Source organism: Rhinolophus sinicus, chromosome 17 (assembly GCF_057876585.1).
Source record: "Rhinolophus sinicus isolate RSI-liver-muscle chromosome 17, RSI-T2T, whole genome shotgun sequence".
Taxonomy (NCBI): domain Eukaryota; kingdom Metazoa; phylum Chordata; class Mammalia; order Chiroptera; family Rhinolophidae; genus Rhinolophus; species Rhinolophus sinicus.
In genome coordinates, this window is record NC_142517.1 from 197205860 (window position 1) to 197220347 (window position 14488).

At 57.8% G+C, this 14488-nt stretch overlaps 2 protein-coding genes across 2 annotated transcripts; both read right to left on the reverse strand.

Annotated features, from left to right (window-relative positions):
• Positions 1 to 2191: 2191 nt before the first annotated feature.
• Positions 2192 to 6200, reverse strand: FEV (FEV transcription factor, ETS family member). The gene is made up of 3 exons (XM_019741745.3): positions 6134 to 6200; positions 5345 to 5419; positions 2192 to 3362 (listed from the first exon to the last, which is right to left on the reverse strand). Exons 1-3 carry the CDS (start codon positions 6183 to 6185, stop codon positions 2779 to 2781), a joined length of 711 nt encoding a protein of 236 aa, XP_019597304.2. The 5' UTR covers positions 6186 to 6200; the 3' UTR covers positions 2192 to 2778.
• A 4592-nt stretch (positions 6201 to 10792) lies between these two features.
• On the reverse strand, positions 10793 to 14107 carry CRYBA2 (crystallin beta A2). Its single transcript, XM_019741746.3, is given in 5 exon segments — positions 10793 to 10940; positions 11397 to 11539; positions 12689 to 12713; positions 12715 to 12822; positions 13657 to 14107. Coding segments are annotated over 5 exon segments (708 nt in total). The 5' UTR covers positions 13941 to 14107.
• Positions 14108 to 14488: the final 381 nt, after the last annotated feature.

Below are 14488 nucleotides of genomic sequence, written 5' to 3' on the forward strand. Positions count from 1 at the left end.
AAAAGAAATTAAGATCCGGGGCTGGCCAAGTGGCTTAGGCGGTTGGAGCTCCGTGCTCCTAACGCCCGAAGGCTGCGGGTTCGATTCCCAAATGGGCCAGTGCCAGATGGCTCAGTTGGTTGGAACGCAGGCTCTCAACCACGAGGTTGCCAGTTCGACTCCTCCACTCCTCAACTCCCACAAGGGATGGTGGGCTGTGTCCCCTGCAACTGACAACGGGACCTGGAGCTGAGCTGCACCCTCCACAACTAAGATTGAAAGGACAACAACTTGACTTGGAAAAGTCCCGAAAGTACACACTGTTCCCCAATAAAGTCTTGTTCTCCTTCCCCAATAAAATCTTTTTTTTTAATTGGGGAAGGGGTACAGGACTTTATTGGGGAACAGTGTGTACTTCCAGGACTTTTTTCCAAGTGAAGTTGTTGTCCTTTCAGTCCTAGTTGTGGAAGGTGCCGTTCAGCTTCAAGTTGTTGTCCTTTCAGTCTTAGTTGTGGAGGGCGCAGCTCAGCTCCAGGTCCAGTTGCCGTTGCTAGTTGCAGGGGGCGCAGCCCACCGTCCCTTGTGGGAGTCGAACCGGCAATCTTGTGGTTGAGAGGACGCACTCCAACCAACTGAGCCATCCGGGAGCTCAGCGGCAGCTCAGCTCAAGGTGTTGTGTTCAATTTTAGTTGCAGGGGGCAGAGCCCACCATCCCTTGCAGTACTGGAGGAATTGAACTGGCAACCTTGTGGTTGAGAGCCCATTGGCCCATGTGGGAATCGAACTGGCAGCCTTTGGAGTTAGGAGCATGGAGCTCTAACTGCCTGAGCCACCGGGCCAGCCCCCCCAATAAAATCTTTAAAAAAAAAAAAAAGATAAAGAATTCAAGACTTTTTCCTTATGTGGACCGGGATGGTCTCATCAGCACTCTTTAGGAAGGGGCATTCAGGCTCTGGCTGCACTTAATTGTCTTGCCTTCTATCCATATTTCCCCTCCTGCCCACAGGGCACAGGAAATCTCAATTACCTTGTGGGAGCCCAGGCATTCTCCCACCAACCAGCGAGGAACCTTTGGTCCAGGAAGATACGTTCCCCTGGGAAAGAAACACCAGGACCATGGGGAAGGGGGAGCAAGGGGCTTGCCTAGTTGTGCAGCTCTAAGTCCAGGCTTTCACTTCAGGTACCTTCCCCAGTACTGTTTCCGTCTAAGTGAACACGTTTAAGGCAGGTTTCCTGCCAATAGGCTTTGTAAAAGGGCGCGGAGAGAGCGTGGTCCCCGTGGGCGCAGAATTCTGAAGAGCCTTCAGGTAAGGAAAAAGGCCCAGCCAGAAGAATGACCCACTGCCTGGACTTCCCCAGCCCGGACCTGGGATGCAGGGCTAGGACTCCCTCCTTTCGCCCTCCTGTCTGAAGGCCATAGGTAGCCTGGAAGCGTCGGGGTCCTCGGTCTTCTGTCGGGGAGACGCCTGAGGTTCCACCGCGCCGCGTGCAAGCCTTCCCAGGCTTAGCTTCCAAACCTGCCTGGGCTTTATCCTCCTCCCACCAGCAGAGGGTGCGCGCCACCCGCGAGAAAGCAGGTGCCACAGCAAGCCCCGGCTGGGAGCGGCAGGTGTGGAAGGGTGGTGGTTCCCTCCTGAAAATGAGGAGGCAGATCCAGAGAAAAGATAGCGAGATCCCGGGCTGGGGGGCGGTTTGTGAGTGAGGGTAAGATGAGGAGGGCAGTGGAGGTGGGGAAGGGGATGAAATGGGAGTGACTGAGGAAAGGTTGAGATGGTGTGAAGACGAAACAAGGTGGGATGGAGTTTGGGATGAGGTGAAGGCCAGGTGGAAGGATGGGTGACGTGGGGGAAGGTGGGTGCTGGTCTGCGTCGGGACGAAGTTAGGATGGAGTGGAGTGAGGGGGTGGGTGCAAGGCAAGGAGGGTGAGCCAGGCTGGGGTTCACTGCCGGGTTAGTGTGTGGGGGGGGCGACTACAGCAGGGCGTGTCTCTCTTAGGAGCCCACCCACCAGGGACTCGTCGCGTGCCTCCGGTAGCACCCCAGCCTCTTGCCCTCATCTTCTCCAGCTCTTCCTCGGCAGGCCTTTCTGCGCAGGCCCGAGCTGGGTATCTCACCTCTCCCCCCCCCCCCCAATGAAAAAAGGTTCTGGTGCAACAAAGAACTGAGAGAGGAGGCAGGGGGGAATTGGGGACTTTAATGGGCCTGGAAGGGAATAGAAATACACTGAGTCATTGTCCTGCGAGAGGGTAGGGTAGGGAGGAAGAGGGACGGGCTACCTAGGTGAGTCATGGGGGGCAGTGGCCCTTACCAAGCCCGCTGAGGTGCCCAGGAGGAGAAGGTGGACTGGGCGGGGCCTCCAATATCCTGGGATCCGGGCAGCTCCGTTGGGAAGAGAAAACATGAGAAAAGACTTGGAATTCGAAAGAGAGGGGTCATGATGGAGGCGGCTTCCAGTAGCGAGGCAGAAGTGCAGGCGGAGGGGAGAAAAACACGGGAAGCCCGGGAAACCCCTTTAGGGTTCTGGAGTCTAGAAGAAGATGGAGGTTAGAGGAATTGGTTGGAGCGGGGGACACAGCCACCTTTCCCTGGGGTTTGGGAGGTGAGGCGGAGGCAAATTCACTGTAAAGGAAGACTGAGAAGGTTTCAGGTCCCTTCCCCCGGGGCTAGGTGCAGCGGGTGGAGTCAAATCTGAGGTCAAAGGAACGGTGGCGAGGCATCGGGCCCCCTCCCCAGGACGTGGATGGGACTGAGCGAGGCTCTGGGCGTCTGGGAGAGACCGCGCAGCACCCGGCCGCCCCGTCTAGTGGTAATGGCCTCCCAAGTGCGAGGCGGCGGCAACGGCGCCAAAGGGCCCCGGCGGAGGCTGCAAGCCCGGGCTGGGGTAGAGCGCGGCAGTGGCCGCGGCGGTGGCGGCTGGGCCCGGGCCGGGCCAGTAGGAGAAGCCGGCCGGCGCGACGCCGGCGGAGGCGGCCATGAGGTTGAGTTTGGAGAGGCCGGGGAAGGGCAGCGGGGCGAGGCCGGCCGGCAGCTTGTAGAGCGCGCCGTCCTGGGCTGCGGCGGCTGCGGCGGCCGCGGCGGCGGCGTGGGCGTGCGCGGGTGGCGGCTGGCAGGCCTGCGCCAAGCCCTGGAAGTCGAAGCGGTAGGCGTAGCGCTTGCCGTGCACCTTGCTCATGATGTTCTTGTCGTAGTAGTAGCGTAGTGCGCGGCTCAGCTTGTCGTAGTTCATATTGGGTTTGCTCTTGCGCTCGCCCCAGCGCCGTGCCACCTCGTCTGGGTCCGTGAGCTTGAACTCGCCGTGGCCGCCCTCCCACGCGATGCAGCCGACGTTGGCACGGTCCGCCAGCAGCTCCAGCAGAAACTGCCACAGCTGGATCTGCCCGCTGCCTGCGGGGAGGAGGGCAGTCAGCCACAGGCGGAATGGGGGAGGCTGGAGATAAGGTGGGAAACCGACCAAGCCTGGGGCACCCGGTGTCCGGGAGGGAAAGGCTCAATCCAGCTGCGTAGCTGGGGGCAGCGGGAGCGGCTGGCCAGGGAGGGGTTGATCAGCAAGGCTGTCCTAGCCATTACCGAGATTTTCCACAATGGAAACACGGCTTCCACTTAGGAGGACTCAGCCCCCCAGATGCGTGGCTTTGTGGGGGCAGAGGGCAAAGCATCAGCTCCTCTGCAAGGAGCCAGCAGCGCAGTGAGACACACCGGCTCTCTCGGAAGTAAGCAAGAACTGGATATCAGCCCCTACTGCAGCCTTGGCAGGGAGTCCCAATTCAGGACACAGCCTGCACAACCTCGCGGGGTAGCCTGCCCAGGTAAGATTAGGCGGCCACATTCCAGCGGGACCACATCCGGAGATCCAGAGAGAAGAGGCAGGCGTGCAGCAGGACCACCCTGGTCCCCGACAAGGCCCAGCCCCCAAAGACATACAGTTGGACGGCGGCCTGAGATGGGGAAGAGGTGGTAGCTGGCTTCCTTGTGGTACCACGTCATACAGGAATGAGGACAGTGGTCCTCTATGCGTGAGAGGAGGGGCAGCCTCTGAAGGTTCCCCCCCTCCAGCACGGTCTGGTGCGCTGAGCGCTGCGCTGGCGCTAAAAATGTTGGGCCTCTTTTTCGAAACAGGCGGGATTCCCAGCCTGCAAAGATGTCATTCTTTCCTGGGGGAGATGCAAAGCTCTGAGGAAAGGAGCTGAGACTCGGAAGCCGCTGTGCTTGGCTCCCTGCCTTCTCCCATCTTTGATCCACCTCCAGGCTTTTCTGCCCTCTCCAGATTCTGGGACTGGGAGCGGCAAGGAGGTTTTTCCCGGATATGCGCATGATGGGAGCAGGACACCCCAGAACTCTGGCTCCCCAGTCTTGGAGCCTCAGTCAGACAAGCAGAGAAAAATATTGACTCAATTACACCCCCCTCTTTTAGAATAAAATGGATTTTCCACGAAGTTGTCTGATTATTGCTTCAAATGGAACCTGGCGAACCTGTCTTCCTTTTTCAATGACTCGCTCAGAGCCCAGATGCTGACCTCCACAGTTTCAACCCCAGTCCCTCCAATGAGCCCAGCGAGGAGCTGCCTGGTTCCAGCTAGGGAGCAGTGAGTTTAGGATCAGAAGCAAGGGAAGATTTGAGTAAAAATGTGCGGCTGGCACTGATGTGGAGCAACAGAGGCCTGGAAACCCATTCCTGTTGGGTCACGTTCCCTTTGGGATAAAGAAGTTGCCAACCTTGTTTTTACTGTAACTTGGTGAGATCTAGGGTACTAATTGGGTGAGGGGCTGTGAGGAAGCTTTGCCTGGAAGGCCAGCCAGGCTCTGCCACCAACAAGCCAAAGCCAAGGGTAATCTAGCCACCCGCAGAGAGCTGACTATGAACCTAGAAATCAACTGTAATGACCCAGCCTTCGTGGCTTGCAAAACCTGTCTGGTGCGGGTCAGTGAGGCAGATAGGTGCAGGCCCGGGCTAGTGGTGATGTGGCCTGCAGTGGCCAGGGAGTAAATCTGCAGGTCCCCTTGCCCAGCAGTGCTGAGGCCTTTCTCTCCTGCTCTCAACAGGGAAAGGACGCCAAGCGCCTCAGCCCTGTCCCCACAGCAGGGGAAAGAGTGAGTGGGGGCCAGGATCCTCTCGCTCTGCCCTGGCCTGCAAGCCCAGCGCTGGGACTCGGAAGATGCAGGAACCCAAGGCCAAGTGAATGCCTCCTTCCCACCCCCAATCTTTCTACAACCATGTCCGGGTCCTCCGTTTCCTAGAGCCCAGCACTGCACATCGCTTTCCTCCTCTGTTCTGGTAGCGGTGGCCCCCATCCTTCTGGAATGGGTGCCCTGGCTCTCACCACTGTCCTCATCCCTGCTCTGTTCACCCAGTCTGCCAGCCAGCTCACCTTTTTGTACCGCAGGGCTCAGCGGCCCCCAACCAGGGCTCTTCCCTTCCTTGAACAGACCGTCTCCGACGGGATCTGTGGCAGAAGAAGAATATAGTCAGGCGGACCCAGGCGGAGGTTGTGGGCTTGACCCAAAGGGCCCCGGCCAAGTCTTGAGAAGCGGTGCTTAGCTTCCCGGCCCCAGGCTGGGGGCCGGAGCTGCCGGGCTCCTCCTCCCGGAGCTTGGCCCAGGCGCGCGCCGCGCGGAGCCCCTCCATAATGCCCAAGTCAGGAAACGCGTCCAGGAAAAAGGAAATCCGCTTTCCGAACGGGCCGGCGGGAGCCTTATAAAGCCGAGCGGGGTTTGCGACAGCCGAGCGGGAGCGCACGGAGCCCATCGGAGAGGAAAGGAGGGCGCCTGGAAGGCTAGGCTGGTGGGAACGCTCGGAGCACGGAGGTGAGAAGCCACGAGGGCGCAGGGGCGACGCCCCGCGGACCACGACCTCCCCACACTGCCCGCGCCACACCAAAGATCCCTGCTCCGGCTCCAGGCTCTTTCAGCCCCTGAGCTGGAGCCCTTGGTCCCCCAAGGTCCCGATCTGCTCACTTCGAGTCCTCTGGACCTCACATGTAAAGCCCCAAAGCTCTACATCTGCCTTTAACATCCTTCAATGCCCTAGATTGCTTAGTCCTTCCAGCACGCCAAGTCTCTGGGCCGCGCCCCTTCCCTTGGACCCCAGCATCCCTCTCCCATGGCTCAGCCCAGACTTCCCGCCCTGGTGCCTCCAGCCCCCGGCTGGTCCCTGGTACCTGGCAGGTACATGTTGATCAGCAGGGGCTGGGAGGCGCCGCTCTGTCTCATCGCAGCCAAGAGGCTGGGCGGTGGGAGGGGGGAATGAGAAAGGGGGGACGCGTCAGGCTTTGCGCTCCGGGGCACCGATCCCCGCCCTAGGCGACCGCGGGTGACAGGGAGATGGAGACCGCGCCAGGTCCAGCTGGGCCTGGCGGGAGGGGACTGCCCGGGTGTGGCGGGGGACGGAGGGGGTCCTGGAGCTACGCTCCCAGCCACCACGCTGCTTGGAACCCTCCGGCCCCCCGCGCGGGCAGGGGCCGCAATTTCCGTTTTAATTAAAGCGCTGCCGCCTCGGCCCCCCGGACCCCGCCCCCGCCCCTCTTATCTTCCCATCGCAATAAAGTCTCCGTCGTGCCGCGCGGCAGCCAAGCGCACCCGGCAGCCCCCCGCGCCCCGGCAGCCCGGAGACGCGCGGGGGATGGGCTTTGCGCTTTGATGGGGGTCAGGAGCGTGTTTCTTTTCCGCCTCCCTGACTCTCAGCAAACATCGATGGGGCGGAGTACCCGGCCCCACCTCGGACACTCCGGGCCACAGCCCCTTCTTCCCGTCGATGCTCGCTCCCCGCACCGCTCCACTCTCCTCCCCCTTCCTCCTCCCATCCCCACCCGGGTTGCCGTCTCCAGGCTGCGTTATCTGCATCTTCACTTTTAAATTTCCGCTTCCCTCCCTCTCGCCTGTCGCTGCGCTCCCGGGCCGGGCAGCCGTTGCTCCCTTTATCTCAGCCCCCCTCCCAGCCTTCTACCCCCTCCTCCTCTCCCACTCTCTGCTCTTCCCTAGAGACATGATCTCCTTCCCTGTCTGCCTCTTGCTTTCGCCCGATTCCAGCCTTTCCAGGGCTCCCAGGCCTCTGGGCCAGCGCTGGGGCATGTCCCCCACAAGTTCCAGCGGGTTGCCCCTCCTTCCGCTTTCTAGGTCTCTCTTCCATCTAGTCTCTCCCACTCCCATCTCCCCCTCCTCCTCTCTTCCTCTCCGTCCTCTCCGTCCTTATCCTCCTTTTCTCATTCATTTGTTCCCCACTGATCTGTGGCATACAGTCAGCTCATGACCCCCCTTCCCTTCTGCCACAACTATTGCTCTCCCATCCTTCCCGCCCTCTGTCATCCCAGGCGACCTACCATTCACCCTCACCGCCACTCCCATCCTGGTTACCCCTGAACCAAACTGCAGTTGGCACCTTGTGCTAACAGGAGTGGAGGGACTAAAACAGGGTTGTGTGCTGGTCGAGGCCCCAATGGGCGTGGGGTGGGGTGGAGTGGGGGATGGAGTGGAGGCTGAAATCCACCCTGAAAAAAAGGGCAAAGACACTGGTTGTGTATTCGCAAAGCTGACGTAGTTCCCAGGTGGCCTGGAATCTCCGAGTACCTGGGGGCCTTCCTGACTCTAGAGAGGCCGCTGAGGAGGAACACGAGCTGAAGAAGGACAAGGCTCTGGGCCAGGAGCCCACCTGCAGCCATGCAGTACCTGGAAGTTACTCTCGGAATTGGTCATCTTTTCTCTCCCACTGCTTCAGCCCAGGAGGAGAGTAGACCTGGGACTCCAGGGCACGTGGATTAGAGTGGGCAGGTTTCCTGCAGGATGCCTGGTCTGGGGTACCTGACTGAGGATGGCTGGACCGTCTAACTCCGTGGGTCCTGCAGGATCCCTGCTCACTTGCTGTCACTGCTGGAGCATCTGTCTTTACTGGTAGAGGGTGCAAAGGAGCCGTGGAGGAGTGTGAGAGGCAGAGCCGAGGGGCAAATGAGGGATCCCAGGGCTCCAGAGGACCCTCATGGGACAGGGATGGGGGCTCCAGGATGTGGGTGTGGAATCCAGTGAGAGCAAAGATGAGAGGTTGTAATGCTCCTTGGAAACCACACTCGGGGCTTCACAGGAGGCAAGGGCTTTGAGAGTGGGCTTGCCTTCTTATTGCTTCCCCAGATAGAAAACAAGGAGAAGGAGGTCAGAGCTGGGAGAGTGGGGAAGCAGCAAGGTTCACCCACTTAATGCTCTCAGCGGAAGACTGAGGCAGAAGGGAGAGGCTCTCAGAGTGAGGCTCTATCCAGACATCCCAGCTTTGAACTGGTGAAGGATCAACACCTCAGGCCCTGAGCCCCTGCCTCACTGAAGACGCAGGTGCTAACAGGGTAGGCCGGCTCCAGGAAGAGTTTGTGTGTGGGGGGAGGTGGTGAGAGTTGTCCCGACACTACCTGGGTCTGCACCAGACAAGAATTGCCCTCCTCCATGCCCTTTGGCCTTTGTCCCAGGCAGGGCACAGGTCCCACAGGGTTTTGCAGACCATCAGCCTGCCTGGAATGGGAGGGAAAAGGTGAAAACACTCAGGCCCAGCCTGGCCTCTGCACCCCCCACCCATACTTAATTGCCAGTGTGGGGAGCAGAGTTAGACCCCTGGGTCCAGGACAACCTACAAGGTCTATGCTTGCAAAGGCAGCTACAAGCATTAGCTCCCCCAACTCCCTGGTTGTACAAGTGGGGTCACTGATACCTGGAGACAGACAGGGAGTGCCCTGTTCAGGGTCACACTGCCAGTTCCTGCGGCCATCTTGCTGGCTTTCTGGCAGCCACAAACCCTCCTAGAAGGAGGGCAGCTCAGCTGATGGTGGAGACCAGATATCCCTTCGCCCATTGCCTGCCCCAAAAGTAAGGAGTGGGGAGATGGGCTGCTGGACTCTGAGGCCAGTTTGTCTGAATTCAACTCTGGGTCCCCCATTTTCTAACTGTGTGATTTCTGGGGAAGTTAAGTAACCTCTGTACCTTAGTCTCTTCATCTGTAAAATGGGAATTATAGGACCTACCATACAGAATTATGCTGACTGCTCAAACATTTAGCTATTGCTATTATTAGTATCCCAGAAAGAGTCAATTAAGAATCTGTGACCAGGCTCCTCTGGGGCCCACAAAGGTTTGGGGCTCTGCTGAGGCACGAGGCTTTAAGCCACAGCTCAGGTCAGCCTCCACTTAACAGCCTGGATTTGGAGTCAGGAGCCTTGTGTTCAACTCCTGGCTTCGTCACCAATTAAATAGGTGACCTCTCTGTCAGAGGAGAGGCTTCTCCCTCTCAGAGGAGCTCGTTTCTTCACTGGTGAAGTGGATGAAGCATGAGATGTGTTAGGAGGATCAACTGTAACAGGGGCCATGGACCCTAGACCCCCCTAAGGTGTAAAGCAGGAAGCGGAACTCATGCCCCACCTGGAGATCTGTCCCTTAGCTTCCTGACCGAATCCTGGGTGGGGAGGCAGGGGAAGGAGGGTCCTAGTTGGCTGCCCCAGTGCTTTTCCATAGCACCACAAGCATTTTGAGGGGTTTTTCATTGAATCCTCACAACATCCCTGTGACAGACAAGGCAGAGATCAGTAGCCCCAGTTCATAGGAGAGGGAATTGAGGCTCAAGGGTGCTATATGATTGAGTCCCAGGTGTTCTGACTCTGATCCAAGGCTCTTCCCAAGAGAACAGATACCTGCACAACTGGGCCCCTGGGGACTCCCAGATCCAAGTCTCACTGTTCTCCAACATCGCCCGGCCTCCCCTGGGCAAGGGCGACAATCTGGACCACATCTTCCCGTTGACAGGTCCACTAGGGACTTGAAAACACCAGCATCCCTGAGGCACATGGAGACTCTGCCTACGTGGGACTGAGAGTATCGCTAATTGGGCAAAAGAGGGACCTGGGAAGACACTACATTAGTGATAGGGACTCTGCTGGCTGCTGCCACACTCACCCCACTATGTTTGTGGGCTTCTGCCTCCTGCCTAGAACCCAGGCTCACTTCGATCAGTGCTTAAGGGGTGGCTTCTCCAGCTCACCCGTTGTCTGAAGAGTGAGGAAAGAGAAGGAAGAATGAAGAGGAGGTTGTTTGGGACAGCTGAAAGGAGGGGTATGCAAAGCTTGTAAATGTGGGAGCTCAAACCATGTGAGGGATTGTGATTATCCAGAAAAAGGCTCTGGAGGCTCTGCTCAGAGAGGCAGTCTCCTCCTTAGAAGGACCTGGGAGACAGTGGAACCTCCCACTAATTCCTCCTCTCACCCCCTTGCTCTTCTATAAGGCAGAAATTCTATAAAGGCTGGGAGAGCGGTACAGGCTTCCCTAGGCCAGAGAGGGAGCCAGGGTTACAATAAAGGTTGAAAATGCCCTATGGGTTAAAGAGGAACCCAACAGAGCCCCTGCATAGAGTTAAGGAGGTCCTGTCCTGAATGAGGGTGCCTGGCCCAGGGTATGTGGGGGGGTTGAAATTCAGCTTTGAGCCTTGCTGTGTCACTGTGTGCACCCCAACCAGAGGATGGCAAAGGTGCCATCTGGGCCAGCAGTACCCCTGGCCTGAGCTGATACACCTTTAACAAGGAGAACCGTGGGGCTGATTGTAGTTAACAGGATGTCCGGGGTTCTTACCAGCCGTTTCCTCTCAGCCTCATCAGAGTGTAGCCACACACATCCTAAGCCAGTTTATGCTCCATAAACAAGAGTCCTGGAACCCAAGAGGAGGGTCAGGTGGGCAGAGAAGGACCCTCAGAAGGATGAGGATGGATATCACAAAACAAGATAAGAAAGAGGCAAGAAAGGCAGGCAGGTTCAGGAGCTTTTATTGAGGGTCCTCAGGAGAGGTGCTGGGGCCATGGGGCTTATTGCTGGACTCTCCGAATGGACTGCAGCTGCCCGCTGGGGGCCTGGGGGCTGAATTTGCTGTAGGTATGGAGCTCCCCACCATGCCAGTTCTGCTCCAATAGGTACTGGTAGCCCCAGTAGCCTGGATACTGGTAGGCCACCCACCTAGACGAGTGAGGGCACAGGGGCGGTAAGTAGGCTCTGCCCCCACCCTCATGGGTGTCCTCCATCAGTAGTCCTCCTGTCCCAGCTCCAAAACCGTTGCTTAAGTTTCTCTCCCTGCCCTACACACTACTCCATGTCTTCCTATCACCTTCCTCACCTTGTGTCTTATTCCCATCCCCCATGGCCCCCTCATCCGTTTTTCAATGCCTTCTTTTACCCCCATATTGTTCCTCTAACTCTTATGCTCCTAGGACCTGCCCTTCCCTCCGAGTCTGTCTCTGCCATTGTACATTCCCTTGCCTCCAAGTCTCCCATCACCTCACTTCCCTCTGTCTTCCAGTCCCTACCAGATCTCTTTACCATGCCTCTTAGAATGCCCATCACCTTTCCTCACCCTCCTGCCTGGTCCCATTGCCTGCCTGTTCTCATCTCCCCTATTCCAGTCCCAAGACTCACGCTCCAGAGCTGACTCTGAGGGAACCCACATCCTCGTGGGCCCAACCCACAGAGGGCAGGGGTGGGTAGTCATCACTGAGTTCAAACTTGCAGCCCTGGAAGTTGTCTCCCTCAAACAATGTCACACGGCTGTCACTGTGGTTCTGCGACACAGGAAGGTAGGGGTCAGGCCCTCCAAAAAGGTATTAATGGATACATTCTCAGCCCCACTCCCCCAACTCTGCTGCCCAACACAAGTTGTGCAAACACTTTTGCTCCACAAACACTCTCAGAGTTTATTCCATTAGCTCCCTAGCAGTCCAGGACGCTGGGATACTCAGAGATTCCCAGCCTGGTCCATTCTATGGCTTTGGGTTAAGGTGGTAAGACTGGGGTGGGGAGGTTGTCCCAGCGACACCCCCAGGTCAGGGCTAGAAAGCATCTTGTGACACTGACCTATTTTTCAGGAGGAAAATCCGAGGTCTTGAGAGAAATCTGATTCATTAGCCAAGAGAGTTTCACTAAGGTCTTCGCTGACTACACAATCTGCCCAGCACCCTGGGCAGCTTCTCACAGGGGAGGGCCCCACTAAGGGGTGTTGGACGGTAGAGTCAGACTAGACAGGTCAGAGCCTCAGTGTTGGTTGGGTCTGGGCTTCCATAGTCCCAGGTCCTTCCCCATTCAGGGCTCCTTGGCCTCCTGGAATGGAGAAACTGGATTGAGTCAGCACCTGCTCTCTGCCCTCCAGCCCCAGCACAAAATCTAACCAGTATAGCACCTAAGTCAGCACAAATGGTAAGTGAAATCCTCCCCTTCAGTGTATTTGATTTATTAGTAACCTTTTCCCTAACAGAAAGGAGAGAGAGAGAGACCCCTTCTCAGCCTTGATCCCTGGATTGAGTTCTAGTTGCATCTTCATGTTAACCCTTGTGACCTGGGGCAAGTCTTTTTGCCCCTCTGAGCCAGAGCCAGATTTCCACACCAGTGTATGAAGCTAACAGCAGCTACCCAGACCCCACAAGGCTGTGTGATGACAGAGGAACTTGCTCACACTTGCCAACAACTGGATGTGAGGAATTCCATGCATGCTCAAGTCTGGCATGGTCTCAGCGCTGTCCGTGGTGCTGATACCTAGCGCCTGGTTTAGTCCCATATTCCAGATTTAAGGAGATCCCTCTGGTACCACCCATCTAGGAGTTGTGTTTATACACTCTCACACAGTGAGTGGACGACTTTTCTGAGGCTCCATGGTGTGACAAGGGCCTGGAGCTAAGAGCTAGGAGGCAAAGGAGGAGGGGGAAGGCTGTGCTCACCACACAGCGCACTGGTCGGAAAGAGGTCACTGTGGTGGCCGCCACTGCCGCTCCAGGCACTCCAGCGAGGAGAGTCACCCTTCTCCAAAATGAATTGCTGTCCCTGGAAGTCGGGGTATTCATACACCACCCAACTGGAGAAAGATAAGGGAAGCTGGGAGGCCTCTACCCCAGCTATATTCCTTCTCCCCGCCCCCCACCTCTTGGCATCCTGTGATTGAAAAGACTGAGAAACCGATCTTTTTCTCTAACCCCAGACCCTTTCCCTGACATACCCATCGCATAACAATCAATCCAGCCCCTCTAGAAGCTAAAGACCCTAAAGAGGCTGCTACCTGGGGTTTGAGGAGTCCAGGCTTCCAGCTCAGTGCCCCTAGGTTGAATGGAATTTTCCAGCTTGTGAAGATTACCAGACCAAGCGCTTCTACAACAAGGATTTAGATACCTGCAAAAAGAGGTGTAGAAAGCCCCGCCCCACATCTGTGGTAGCAATCTGTGATAGCAAGAAACTGCTATAGCTCCGCGCCTCAGCTCTCCCCGAGAGCCCCAGGCTCTAGGAGACTAGGGTGGGGCTAGCGGACGAGATTTGGCTTCTTTTGTTAAACGTAGCGCAGAGCCTTTTAACTTTGTACTGAGCAAAACTTTGGAGAAGACAGAACCACACTGGGAACCACTTCTGGGTTCAAGCTGGCCCCACAGCCCCACCCCTCCACCCCCCCCGCATAGAGTCGCTTCTCGCCTTCATCTCCGGCTCACGTAAGGATACATACACTCTTATGATTTATCTTGCGGCGGGTGGGGCATTTTCAGGAGGACAAGGGGTTTCGCATTTGGCGGGTCTCTCTCAGGCAGGGCTTACCGTCTGGGGAACGGAGGACTGCTGAAAGCTGAGTTCCCATGCTCGGAGCTTGAGCCAGGGGAGCCCCAAGCCCCCAAACCAGCCCATCAGCGCCGGGGCGATCACTCACGAGCCGTTTTCCACCTTGGAAGAGCGCACCCTGCGCAGGCCTCCGCGCTCACAGATGTTCGCGCAGTCACTCAGCAGCCGGCAGCGACGGCCCTGGAGGTCCTCCTCGTCCCGGAGCGTGAGACAGGCCGGCGCCAGGCCCCGCGCGGGGGCGCTGCTCATGCCGCTGCAGCAAGAAGGATGGGACAAAGTGCTCAGCGTCTCGCGAGCACTCTCCCCCCAGACCCGATCAACCGGATTAGGGTGAAGGACCCGGGAGCTGGACCTGGGCTGGTTCTCCCTCATCTCGCTCTCCCCCGCCCGGAAAAGACCCAGCCCGAGCACCCAGCATTCACCCGGTAGATGAGCGCCGTACTGACAGAAATACTGACGGAAATTGGAAAGGCTGCGCGCGTGCGGGGCATGCAGGGCTTTATACTTGGCCTCGCCCCCTCCCTCGCTGGGAGGGGAGAGCTGAGTCGGCGGGCAGTCTGCAGTCTGATGTCCCCTGGGGAGCCGAGGCTTTCCCCGAAGCCGCCGATCTGGCCCCAGCCCCGGGGATTACAATAAACCGTGCTGAGGCACAAGTCCCGCGCCCGCTACAGCCGAGGCTGACTCCGCTCTTTCTTTTTTGGGGGAGCCTGAGCCAGGCAAGGCGCACCCGACCTCGGAGCAGAACGCGCCCTCCCTGGCCCAGACCCTCGGGGATAAAGGTAAAACTGTGCATTCCGAACTCGGGGCGCGGAAGTTCTTCCCAACATCTAAACTCCACCTTTTCTTCAGCCCTAGGTTGAGGCCTCTCTTTTGGGCCACGCTAGGGGCTCCCCGCAAGCGACTTTTCTTACACCGCTCAC

Bases quoted from the DNA above. Each gene is read 5' to 3' on its own strand.
- FEV (XM_019741745.3), bottom strand. From the start codon at position 6,185: ATGAGACAGAGCGGCGCCTCCCAGCCCCTGCTGATCAACATGTACCTG. The intron at 5,420-6,133 runs GTACCAGGGACC...CTTCTGCCACAG, and splicing joins GATCAACATGTACCTGCCAG to ATCCCGTCGGAGACGGTCTG. The intron at 3,363-5,344 runs GTGAGCTGGCTG...TCCTCCCCGCAG, and splicing joins GAGCCCTGCGGTACAAAAAG to GCAGCGGGCAGATCCAGCTG.